At 41.0% G+C, this 13570-nt stretch overlaps 1 protein-coding gene across 5 annotated transcripts in view; it reads right to left on the reverse strand.

The window, feature by feature from the left end:
• AKAP13 (A-kinase anchoring protein 13) overlaps positions 1 to 13570 on the reverse strand; it is a 100779-nt gene that overhangs the window by 16243 nt on the left and 70966 nt on the right. For all 5 annotated transcript variants that reach the window (XM_054836426.1, XM_054836430.1, XM_054836427.1 and 2 more), the window contains 10 exons: positions 12353 to 12524; positions 9037 to 9104; positions 8113 to 8179; positions 6787 to 6922; positions 5725 to 5837; positions 4631 to 4777; positions 3762 to 4012; positions 3006 to 3131; positions 2784 to 2901; positions 1994 to 2242 (listed from right to left, as the gene is read on the reverse strand). In XM_054836426.1, coding sequence (XP_054692401.1) covers positions 1994 to 2242; positions 2784 to 2901; positions 3006 to 3131; positions 3762 to 4012; positions 4631 to 4777; positions 5725 to 5837; positions 6787 to 6922; positions 8113 to 8179; positions 9037 to 9104; positions 12353 to 12524 — 1447 coding nt within the window. The remainder of the gene's footprint in view (positions 1 to 1993; positions 2243 to 2783; positions 2902 to 3005; positions 3132 to 3761; positions 4013 to 4630; positions 4778 to 5724; positions 5838 to 6786; positions 6923 to 8112; positions 8180 to 9036; positions 9105 to 12352; positions 12525 to 13570) is intronic.

Below are 13570 nucleotides of genomic sequence, written 5' to 3' on the forward strand. Positions count from 1 at the left end.
TTTGTCAGAGCAGGGGTGCTCCTCTTCAGCCACATGCTTTCTAACAGTTAAGGACATGGGCAAAACAGCAAAAGCTAGAGACGCTTACTCAGTACAAGTGCTGTTTTCTCAAACAATCAATATTTTAGCCTTCAAGCAAACTATCTGCACAGGAAGTTTTGGGTTTTATGGTTCTCTTGATGAGTGGTTTGCGGAGTGTAAATTATCATGCAATAACAACATTTGTCAGCTGCAGTTTCTTTCCCAGGAAATACTGACTTCAGGAACCACCACAAATTCTGCTCACAGACAAACACAACTCTTGCCCGCTCCAAGGGGAGCTGACAGAGTCTGCGCGAGATGCAGGACCTGACTTACTTTCACGGGAGAAGGAAGCACAACATCAAGCCAACAGAGGATTTTAAATCAGAATACAGCCTTTTCTCAGAGTACACGTACAGCTTTCCAAGTCTCCTAATGACACATCATAAAGTTGCACAGCAACTACCAAGTATAACGCCCCACCCAGAGCCCTCAGTACAAAGAGTTTTTGTGTAATGTACTTGGGAAATCTTGTGACAGAGAGGAAGCAAACCAAAAAGTTAAATCATCCCGTGGGTAATTCCTTCCATTCTGTTTTGGGAAGACGGGATCCATTCCAAAGAACCACCAAAATTTAATCAAAGCTGAAAAATTAACCCAAAGCTCTGGGATGTTTGCAAAAGTCAGCATTCGACTCCATTCCTCTCTATCATCTGTGCACTCTGCAAGAGGGGAAATGCTAAAAGGCTCAAAGAAAAGTTCTTCCTATACTTCTCTGTGCCCTATTTCAAATCTTGCAAAATAGCCTGGATGTATTAACTAGCTACTCTCTCCCTGGGCTCTGCAGCTTGTCTCCAGGACCTGCTTTCACTGGGAGCTTGCACTACAGACGCAGGTATGTTTATGCATTTCTATGACTTAGAAATGCAAATACAGCCTGTACTTATCACAAGATTTCACAACAGCAGCATAACTTGCTTCACCCACCATCTAAAGTCAATAGTAATCTTCCAGCATCTGTAAACTTCCTGTTTGTAAACCATCAAAATAAATCATACCCGATATGGAATTTCATGTTATCACTGCCTCCCTGCCCAGCACAGCACCAGGCTACCAGTCCCCATTCATGCCCAAGTACCCTGGTTTAATCAGCTCATACTGGGAGCAAGAGAAGGAAAGCCCAGCCTTCCTGCCAAGGCTGAGACACTGCCCTGTCTGCTCTTAGCCTTCAGCTGGGACCACAGTAGCAGTTTCTTGGGAGATTTAGTGCTTAATTCAGTAAAGAACTTCAGTGGTCAGCAGAGCACAGCACCTTGGAAAAACTATTTCCACCCGATGACAACAAAAAAAGGCAATTTAAGAAGACATCAACCAAGAAGCAGCTGCAGGGACACCAGAGCCTCTTCTGAAGAGTTTGCGTCAGCAGCTCAAGAGGTTCAAGAGCAATGAATGCCTGGGACACCTCTCTGGAGTTCCAGTGAAACTGGGCAGCCCTACCGCAACCTTACAGCAAAGGAAAGGCAGCGCTGCTGGCGGGCAGAGCCACCCGGAAGCTGAGGTCTGGTTTCGGATGCAGCAAGCACGCTTCCTGGAACGGCTGCACATGCGCATCATGGCACAGTGATCTGACTCACTGCTCTGGGCAACTGCAGCCCCCATCGCATCCTCCTGGCCCAAAGGATCCCCCAGCAACTCAGCTCCTTGGCTGACAAACCAAGGTGCCGCCGCAACCCAAGCCTTCAGCAGGCATGCAGTCACCAGGAGGAAGAGCAGCTAACTATCACTCAAGAAACAATGTGAGGAATCAGAAATGCTGCAGTGGGAAGTGAGTATGTAGCACAGGGAAAGCTGCTGTCAAAATGTCTCAAAGCAGAAGAATAAATAAAGGCTGAAGACACCAATCTGAGGACTATTCCTACATCCAGAGAGGGTGAGCTGTAGCCTTGCCTGGCAGAAGGCAGGATAATCTTACCTTTTAACCGGCCAGCTGCATTTTTCAGTGAAACAGGCCCATCTCGGATGAGCTTCCGATGCCTCAAGTCCTCTCTTGCAAACATCTGGCCACTCTTCATCCTCATGATGGACTTGCTATCTGTCCGGTTGTAAATCTCACCAAGACGCATTTTCTTTTCGTAATTGCTGACTTTGCTATTGACTGCAGCGATGACATCTTTAACAAGGTTTAATGACTGAGTCAGGTCTTCATGTTCCACTTCATTTTCTTTGAACAGAAAGAGAAATACTTCGATTCACTTCATCCTTGTGGACTCAACTTCCTGATTTTACTTCCTTCCTTCCTTCCTCTTCTCCCTCTCAAATTCCCACATTAAAACTTTTTAATACTTTCCTGAGACAGACTGCGTTTTTTCCTCCTTAAGGAGAGTTTCACAGAACCTTTCACATATACAGCTGAGGTTAAGGACTATTCCAATATACTTTGTATATGAGACAGTATAGATGAAATGCACAAATTAACCACATATTTTAGCCATTACCAAAAACAGCAAGCTGGGAGACTTTGGCATCTAAACATGTTGTTCCATAACTAGCTAGAGACAGGCTTATAACAACTAAATCAATGCACCTGAATAACTAATCCTAAATAGAGATATGAAACTGAGTTGTGTCATTACACTGGTGTGAGACAATGATGACTGAATTAGTCAGTCTATTCTAAGGAAATCTGCTTCAGCTGAAAAGGATCCAAGAAATTTACACTAGAGGAACAAATACACACTTAGAATAGAGGAACTGGTCCCTACCTTTGGTGTACTGCAGAATCCTTTGTAAAAGGACCGGGTACTTTGTGATTCTCTGTGTTACCAACAAGATACATTCAGAAATCCCAAGACGCCTCACCAGGGAGCTGCTCATTTTTTTCTGAGGAACAAAGATGAAAATTTCAGTTCTGTAGCAAAATGCTCACCAGAGTGCAAAAAGGACACACTTTTTCCATTGACTATGTCTGTTCTACCAGGTCCTACCTTGACAAATGCCTGAAACCGCTTGTCCTTTGCGTACAGATCTTTGAAGTTATTTACTGCCTCATTGTGATGCCCGCAGAATTTCCCATATGTTTTCTTCATTCGCTCCGCATTCTCACCGGAGAACTGCAAGACATGAGACACAGAGGTCCAATTTGCATGGAGCTCCTGGTGTGATATCCCAGCAGTGCCTGCCAGTCTCTGTAAAGAACTTGATGAAAACAAGTTACTCCAAAGCATCCTAAACCAAGCAAGCAGATCTCTAGAAAGTAAAGAGCTGAGTTTGGGACTTGCATTGAGTTCACACTACAAAATTTGGGATTCTACCTCACAGGGATTAAAAACCAAAACCAAAAAAGTCAACACAGACAAAAAGAAGAAGGGAGAAAGCACAGATAAAGAAAAGTAAAACGACCCACCCAAAGTTAAATAGCAGGTCAGTAACTCAGCCAAGAAACACATTGGGCATATTTTGCTGTGGGCTACTGCCTACCCTCAACGCTACTGGTCAAACCATTCTGTGCCTGTCAGGGAATGCTTCTCCTCCCACAATATAAGCAAAATGAATTTTCATCATTAGATCTTCCTCAGAAAGAACAAAAAGTGCTTCAAAAAGAAGAGGTGGAGATTTTTACATGTCTGAGGAGTAAATGTGCCATCAGCTGTGGTTATCTAACAGGCATAAACAGGAGGGAAAGGAAGAGTGCCTGGTTTCCAGCTGTGCTCTCAGAAGTGCAAGCATTTTCCAGCACTTACTTGATTCACCAGGATGTCACCTATCCTCTTGATAACAAAGTTCTTTTCACTTTTGTCTGCCAACGACTCCTTCTTCCTTTCCAGAATCCGCTGGAAGAAGTGACTGTGGATATGCAGCAAGTTTTCCAGGCAGGGAAAGATCTTGTCCACAACTTGTTGATCGTACTGCAGTTCCTTTAACATCCCTGCACTGTATACATCGTTCATGATCTTCAGGGTGCGGACGTGATGCATTTCTGTCTGCATTAGCTCTGTATAGGACGAGGACAAGGTCAAAAACAAGGTCACTGTAGAGTACATGGGTGTACAGTACAAGGAAAAGCTGCCATTAGAAAGTTCTTCCATAACTGGGCTTCTCTAAGTGGCTTCAGAAAATTTAATGTCAGGTATTTGAAATATCAATAGTTTCATGTGTGGGAGAAACAGGGAGGCAGAGGAGTTCCACAATAAAGAGCTTTGGACATTGCTGCTGAGGTCTGAACCTTCAGCACTGTTATCTGCTCCTTCCTAACATCTCACTGCTAGCCTCAACGTAGTGTGCTTTTGCCATACAGGATGGCTGTTGCATCCAGCAGGAAAAGACTTCCTAGCTCGTTGCTCTGCTGGAATGGAGTTCAAATGTCATCAGCAGACAAATGAGAGGCAATTTCTGGGGTTTTTTTGATGGCCTCCAGATATGTGAAAGGCAGAAAGAAAGCTTTGACAGAATACATCATGTTTCTAAGAACTTCAAGAATGAGACTTTGGCTTCTGAGGAAACCAACTCAACGTTCCTGTTCACTGACCTAAAGCTTCCCAAATCTATGTGTCTGAGTATATCAAGAAGCTATCTACAATGAGTGAAAAATTAAGATGCAGGTGTCTCTCACCGTAAATGACATCTTGCCGTTTGACAACGTCTTTGTTTTGCTGCTGTAGGAACTTGCTGTCCACTACTTGACTCCAGGACTCTGCCTCCAGCTGCTTGGAATCTAATTCCAGGTCTCCCATCAGCTGTCCTTCATTCATGTCTGCACCTTCACAAAGCAATGTAAATGCCATTAAGATGTGGGTAACATCTCATTTGAGATTCCTGTCTATCCATTTAGGTTTAGGCTTTCTCTGTCATACCAGACACCACACACTTTCTCCTTTACTGACACAAAAGTGATCATATGGAATTATACCACCTAAGGACCAGATTATGAAAAGCACTTTTAAAAGTTATTTGCTAGTTGCGCAAAACTAGTTCACCATTTTCACATAGACCAAATTCTAGCTCAGATAAAAGATAATGGATTCTTTATCTGCAATGCAACAACATCACAGCTAAATTAAAAACCGCAACACATACGCACATACATATCTTTAAGAAAGATTGCTCATTTATGCAGGAACTGGGAAATTTTCTCTTTTCACCATCAGCATGTCTTTGTTTAGTCCTTAATAAAGTAAAAGCATTCTGCTCTTTTCAGGTAAATATTGGCTAAGATGTCAAAATACTGATTATATCCTTAAAAAGCACCATATATAAAAGTTATTTAAACTTAAGAAATGAATTTAACTGACTGCACTTTCAAACTCACAAAACTAAACAATACATTTCTTTCTTTCCCACTCTAGGAAAAATAAAAAATGCAAGACATCAGCATGAAAAAGGCAAGAGAGTGCAAAACCTGTGGCTGTATGAATGGGCCAGAGGTGCAGAATGAAAGAGGAAATGTTTGTTCCTGAGCTAAATTCCAAGTAACTCAACTGTAACTGAAACCTTCTAAATGCTTTCCCACAATTCAGCAAGCTAAAGAAATTACTATGTGGGGCTTTGTTTTAGTGTATCATACTAATATTCTAAGATTAAAGTAAAAGCACTTTAATTGTCCATTAGAAAGGAAAACACTTGCTGAAATGCCAAAATGGATTTTCTATCTCTGGAAAGCAGCGCTGAGACCTTCCTATTACTATAAATGCCATGGGGAGCTCTTACCTTCATCAACCAGTGACTCCATGGATTCATTCACCCGGCTGATTTTATGTAAGGAGTCTGTTGACTGCGACAGGAATTTCCAAGTGTGTAATAAGCTGTCATCGTTCCCAACTCTGCAGAAAAACAGAACACAGAATATCATTTATGACATAAAAAACCAGCCAAACTTACTTTCAAATACACAGAAGAAATGCATTTTAAATATGAACTGAAAACCAAAGCAAGCATCGCACAGTTATGTACAGAAATGTATTTTTATTAATTGTTTTCTAACTACCCATTGAGGCTCAACAAGTTGTAAGATCTACAGTTCTGAGTGACAGTGCTTCTGCTATAAAGAATCACTCCTGAGGTTCTATGGTTTGGATAACTCCTTTTCGTTTTACAAAAATTTCCCATCCTTATTGTCCTTGCTGCAAGCAGTGCAAAAATGCAACACAAAAGGCTATCTTTATCACTAGCTCTGAGAAAGATCAGAAAAATGGACTGAAATAAATTTCACCATGAATAGCCAGGGCATATAAACTGTCCAGAACATGCCAGTCCATGCTATTGCCCTGCGTGTAGAACTGCTTGATACGCACGTAATGTAGGAACTATAAATTAGATTTTCTTCTATGATTTTTTTGGAATTAATTATGTACAAAGCAGTACTGAAACACCACGAGGACTGCAGCTCTGTTCCTCCACCCTATTGTTATGGACACAAAAGTTAATACTATATCTGAGCCGCAGATGTGTGCTTGCACAGTACCCAGCCCAAGGCAAGGGAATTTCCTCCTGGAGCCCAGAGCATCTCTGTGAAGTGGCCTTGAATATAAGCAGGCCAACTCAGATGCCTCTGAACTCATGCCATAACTAAACTAACCCAGACAATCTGATTGTGCAGAAGACAACTGATGGTATCATATATAATAAGGGTATTTCTGGTTTTGTGATTCTCTTTTGTACCTTTAACACAAATCATAGTATATGAATTTATTTTTAATGAGATCTGAACTGCTCTATGCTCGCAACGTCAGATGATACACACACACTCATGCGCGCAGGGAGAAACCTTACCCTGCAATGTTCTGTATTGAGACACTTTTTGAAAGTGCCGTAGTCTGTTGTGATCTCCTGTTATTGAATATTGAGGTTATGGTGTTTTCATCAGGAGCAAGTATTGCAGAGCGAGGGCGCTCCTTTGGTTGTGAACCTGGAAGGGAAGTGTCAGAGAAAAGTCAGCTCACGCAATCACATTCTTAACTGTGGCAATGATGATTTAAAGAAGCCAGGCTCTAAAATTCACTTCCTTTTCTTTCTAGAGTCATCACCAGGATATCTCAGTTGTTACAAACAGCCGTACAAAGGGAAGAGCATCGACCCCTGTGCAGAACTGACTGCATTGCACTGCACTTAAAAGATCTGGGTGGGATCTGCAAGTCCAGAAACATACACTTGCGGAACTGAATTTAATTTTATTTGATAAATAATCACATGTAGCAATCTACTATGTTGCTTTTTCATTTCCCTAGGCCTATAATTATATGTATCTTCCTGCTTCCGGTCGAACTTTTTGAGATAGGTTTCTCTATTAGTACATATAACAGAGAAATGCTAATCCGTATTCATTATACTGTCACATACTTTTAACTAATCTTTTCATATTAATTCCAGATTTTCCCTTCTTTAGATGCATGTCTATTTTCTGGAGCGATACCTCTGAATTTCGCGAGAAATACCACAGTGAGTACATCTGTATCATACAGTGTGGTTCCATATAGTGATCTCCAAGCTATCACTAAATAAGCTTATCAAATCATGGCACTACAAAACCCATGTGGGCTACTTCACTCTTACTCTTTGCCCTCGGTCACACTGGGTAGCTCCGCAGTACAGCGTGTATCTCAGTGCAACCAGGAAAAGTCTGTCATTCAAAATCAAACTTTCTGCTTTTACTACCTCAAAGCATAAGACTATTTAATTAAAAGAAAAAAATGTATTTTGAACAAGCATCCTCTCCACTTGTAATCTTAATTTCTGTTAACAAAATACTCATAGTTGGATTCTTTCCAATGTCAGACACCCGTGGACATAGGCTGCATCTTCCAGATTTTGTGGACTTATCAGCTGTAGGCCTTCAGCAAGCTACAGTCAAGTAGTTAATTCTGAATCTGACTTTACATTTGCTTAAAGCTACATGGACGCTGCAGAAGTGGATGAACTCTGTGCAACTTCAGCACAGCTTCCGAAATCCCAAACATTGCTTATCATGCACAGAAGATGCTCTCATCCCTGCTTTGATGAATGCCTATCCTTCATAATATCGAATATTAGTTGTCAGAACAGTTAAGAACAGCAGATACGGACCACCACCAAAGCAGAGGGAAAGGAAAATTTTCTTACTTTTGTTTCTCATGGTTACTGTGGGTAATGAAGAGGTATCATGGGCCTGCAGCATCCCTCTCTGTGGCTGAAAGAAAAATGAAATTCACTGTAATTTCTTCCTCCCTTCTCCCATCAGGCTGTGACACATAACTGGAATAAAAAAGCTATGTTTTTTCTGAATCTTCTTAGAACAGATCAGTTGTTGGCTATATGCATTTTTTTTTTTATATATATATATACACACACACACATATATATGTATGAACACACACATGCTTCCCCCCCAGTTGCCATCAATGAAATGTGCAAAATAACAGATGGAGAACTGTGCAGCAAATAGGAAAATGAGAACAGAAAGTGCTGACAATACTGAAGAGAACTGAGAATCATAAATTGTATAAACATTAACTAGCTTGGAGAACCATACTGCAGAAGCCGTTCCTCACATTTGGGGCAAGCACAAATTCTGCGCATTCCTCATATAAAAAACACACGTATTTAATAGTTTTCATTATGCATTATATACGCGTGGTGCTGCATTACAGGATGCAGCATTGGAGAATTAAGAGATATGGCATTTAAGGGTGCTGGACACCCCTGAATTTTGCAAGTGAAGTGTTTTTTTTTTTTAATTGAAGCATAGGACAGACCATCTCACCATGAGGTCCCTGTGTACTGCAGGGAACAACGCACGGAATTTGCTGCCAACAAACACCCCGTGGCGCTGACCCAGAGCTTTCGCGGAGTCTCAGGGACAACTACTGTATTGACATGTGGTTCTGGGGAATTTCAGGAGAGCCCAGAGAGAAATTATTCACAGGGGCTGAAGTACTTTCCAACAAGCTGAAAACTTTGGGATGTACGGTAGAAGATATTATATATCTGCATGCTAAATTGTTTAAACTTTTTTGTTTATTCAGAAGAGTAGATGAAATCTCTTACCTTCATTTTGACCTTTGCACAAGAAGCAAAACTCTCCTTACAGCCTTTGTGAACAATTGCATTGCAGTCTGTCAAAAGTAAAAAAAAAAAACAACAACCAATTAAACAAAAACCCACAGGTCAGTTTTTGCCGTTTGTCATCTGAACTGTTATCTTGCACAGCTGAGAATTACAACTTTCAGGCATCATTGTGGTTTACATGAGTAGCTACAGATACTGAGAAACAGGCTGCTTTCCTGGATAATTAGCCCTTTGTTTGTTAACAAGATTGCCTCATGGAATTTAACAGGAAATTCTGTTTAAAAATCAATGCAAGGTTGAGTCACCAGGGTCCTAATAGGTCTTAGAAAAAAAAAAAGAAAAAAGAAAAAAAGAGATGGAGTCATTCCTCTGAGAGAAAAAGTAACCTGGAAAGCAGATGTAGGAGACAGAAACCAATTGTAGGGCCAATTATATTTTCTCTGAAAACACAAATACTGTTCTTATCAAGACGAGGATTATAGGATTCAAAAGACAGGAAAAGGACATGGAAATTCATTTATATAAACTCGGACCTGTCAGTACAGGAACCAAATGCTACTGTACTACAGAATTATCAAAAAAAGTAACAGGAGCATCTGCCAGGTGATGGTGTCCATGAGGTTTGGACTTCCTGCTGAAAACTAGACTGAAGCCACTGTTTTGGTCCAAAACTACAACATTTACCAGTGCAAAGAGCATCATTCCTTAACACCACCCTTTACTGCATATATGCTGGAGCAAAAGCATATATTCTTTTGCTCCATATTCTTTTTTGGAATATCTTGAGTCTGCCCATGATGTCTGCCAGCAGATTTCTGGGAATCGAAGTTTTCAACGATGATTAAAACTGCTTTTTTCATAATAATTGATAATTGGGATTGGAGTGTTAACTCTTCAGACAGAGGCTAGCGGTTTGACTTGATGATCTTAAAGGTCTTTTCCAACCTAAATGATTCCATGAAAGATCACAACTCAAATCCTCTCAGATGAGATTCAGCAGCTTAGAGAAAACCTGTTATTTCCACTCATGAAAACACACATTCACACAGATCATGAATCATATTTTAAGTGTACATATGTAAGCATACAGTTCTGAATTATTTCTAGAAGAAATATGAAAGGAAAAAATTCCATGCCCAGAATGACAAAATAAGCTCACATTCCTAAAATTTCTTACATTTGGGCCTACTTAATAAAAGCCAGTAATAATTCTGATATTCTGAGAGAGGTAAGGTTAACGCCATCGGGTGTTGGTATTCTGTTGATGTCTCACTATTTCCTGTGCAAATTCTGTGAGAATGAAGAAACAAACCTGCATGCTCTTGCAAAAACCCACAAGCAGTATCATTTTTCAGATCAAACAACGAAGAGAACTGAGCCTGCTTCCGGTGCGTGAAAAGAGGCAGTGAGACAATTCAGAACCATGAAATTCACACTCAAGCTTTGAAAGCCCCAAGACAGCTCTTTAGTATGTACCATCTAGCACTAGAGCGTTTTGATTTTTGAGATCGAAAAATCTGGTTTCAGTGACTTTATTCCTCCAATTCAACTCTTCACCAGGCAGCAAGTTACTCTGACTCCTCTACATCACTAATAATTAAAACCCCAAGAAGCTTCTTTTCTCCATCACTGATCATAAAAAATAAAAAAGACCAGGCAGACCACTAGTAAACACTAGGATTTTTTTACTTGCCCATTTGTTTTAGAGCATGCTAAATCTTTCAGCACTGACTAGCTGTTTCAGGAAACTGGGGGCATCATTGAAAAGTTCAGGCATTGATTTAAAATGATCCAGCACATTAAAAGGCATTAAGATAAAGTCATCCATAGGCGAGACAGAGCAGTGATGGCAGCAGTGAAGCACTGCCACTTCTGTAGGAAAAAAGTCGTCTACAACAGCACAGGAGGAACAGAGCCACTGCTGCTGGTTATCAGTAATTTCCAAGGCTTTTGATAGCTGATTTTAAGATGAGATGGGAGAAAGGACCGCTCTCCGATGTGAACTTACAACCTGGGCCCTGACCAAACCTTCCTTGTGGCATTCATTTTCTGGCCAATGCAGAAAACTTACAATAATTTTCTGTTGTACCTTGAAAAATACGGAAAGAACGTCGACGCAAAAACCATATGACATTATTGGATTATTTTAACTCATTAGGATGTAGAGACTTAAATCAAGATATATTTGATTTTCTAACTGGCTTCAGAAGCTGTTAAGAAAGTCAAGTGGGGAAAGCTTATAATTGTTGATGTTTTCCATTTCCCATCAGGCTGACAGAGCGTCTGTCATGCAAACGACTTCACTGAAATCTCTTCTCTTCCAGGAAACTCAAAACTGCCATTCGGGATTCAGTTGGGTGCTCCTTCCCCTGGCTCACCGGCAATGTTTTATACACTGCTCATCTACCAGAACAGAGACAGAGCCTCCTGCTCCAGCCTGGGAGCAATTCCCATACAAGCTTCAACTCATCTCTAGGCTAGTGGAGAAAAACAATATTACTAATCGTGAAGAAGGGAGGGTCCTGAGCCGCAGTGGGAAAAAGACATTTCGTCTGCATATTCTCTAGCTTTGGGTCACTGCATAAACCAGCAGCCATTCTGGTCTTGACCACACAAACTGCTGACCTTACTGAGCCACAGGCATGAGAAACCATCTGATAAGAAAAGAGAACAAAATAACCAATCTCACAGAAACCCTCTGCTGCGGTTCCGTTCCTGCCTGCATTGTACTGCACATACTTCACACGCATACAGGTAGTTGCCATTTGACCTGTGATGCAATTTCATAAAGGGAGAAAAGGGTTAGCATTTCTTTTTTGTATCATGCTGTTCTCACCGAGGGCTCACCAAAGCGGTGTTTCAGAGAACTAAAGCAAGATACTACAGGTGGGTGGGACATAAAAAGAAATAAAAGCCACGATCCAAGCTGGCTTTCCCTGATCTCCATCCATCTTAACAAAGCACCTCAGCCCCAAGCTGTAACATACAGCTGAAATAACCAAAGTCCTCCAGCTGACTGACACATCCTAACAAGCATGGGCAGAAAACCCCATGGGATGCTGCAATGTCCAAGCACAGGCTAGGAAGGAGGTTGCAGGACACCTCCTTCCAGCCACGACACATTTCAGTCCAGCTTCCATAAGGCAACACGCTGCTCCATAAATCACTATCTCCAAAATCTCCCTCCCACCTCACATCTTTAAGCAAGAGGAAAATAAAGCGTAAGGTTTGCATTTCTCCTGTCAGATTTAATGAAAAATGAAAGGAGGGGCGGGGGGGGGAAAACCCAACTTACTTGCACAGTAGTACGAATCCTTATTGAAAGGTTTCATACAGTGGTAACAGGTTGCTTGGGCTACAACAGAAGTTGCAGTGAAGAGATGTCCGTTTAACAGCTTCTTATCTTTTTCCTTCTCCTTGGAATCTTTGTCCTTCTCTTTAGTCTTCTCTTTATCTTTCTCTTTTTCCTGCCGAGAAAAAATGAGTAAATGCCTCGTTACTTCGCAGAAGTCTATTCTCTAGTTACAAATTCTTCCGTGTTTGCCTTTGGCACTACGACGATATCGATCGGTGCACACCTTAACAATAGTCATGTGTCTGCACAGCTCTGTTAAAAAAATCAGCTTACAGCCCCCATGGATGTGGATTAACGTACTATTGGCTCACACAGCCTTCTGCACAGGTAGTGCACCAGCAGAGACCAAATTGAGTCTGTTCTGAAGGCAACTATTTTCTTCCACCTTTGTTTTATATTTGCTTGGTTTAATGACTTACCTCTTCTTCTTCTGGGCTCTCATCAATCTCTTCAGCACTTTGAATAAATTAAAATATAAACACCACGTGTAATGTGTATCAAACTGTCAGCACAGTTGAGTTTTAAGACCAACCCATAAGACTCATGCTTTGCAACTGCATTTTCAATGGAGAACACAAGCTCTTCCTCAGTGCCTGTACAGCATCACTGCCAGAATATTTCCACCTCCGTTTTCCTTCTGACTAGCAATTTTTTCAACAGTTTCATAAACCCCCAACTAACTATGAGAAGCTTTTTGGGGAAATGGGCTACTCAGCTTTGGAAAGATGACAAGCACAGCCAGCTCCTCCAACTTTTAGTATTTTTTGCTTATCTTTCTATTGCTACCTGGGATAGAAAATGCTAAATACTAAAAGTTTGAAACATTTTTCCCTGCAGCCTTTTGTGGATTTGGAATTCTCCCAAACAATTTTTAAAGGAAACTCCACAGAAAAATTCCAAATTTGAATTATAGCACCTCCTTGTCTTTCTATGTACCACTCTAGAAAATGTTTACCATACAATTTAGCTCCAGATCTGCATTTTAACTGTTACAGCAGATTTTACAGCACCTGAAAGGGAAGCTTAACGAGAAATTGGTTAAGGCTTCTGTAAGCTTATCTCTGCATTTTGTTGTTTATATGCCACATGCCTGTTGCTAAATATTGTCACAGAGCAGAGCAGCCCATGCGAACAACCACCATGAAACAGTTAAAAGAG

This window comes from Grus americana, chromosome 10, assembly GCF_028858705.1.
Source record: "Grus americana isolate bGruAme1 chromosome 10, bGruAme1.mat, whole genome shotgun sequence".
NCBI lineage: Eukaryota > Metazoa > Chordata > Aves > Gruiformes > Gruidae > Grus > Grus americana.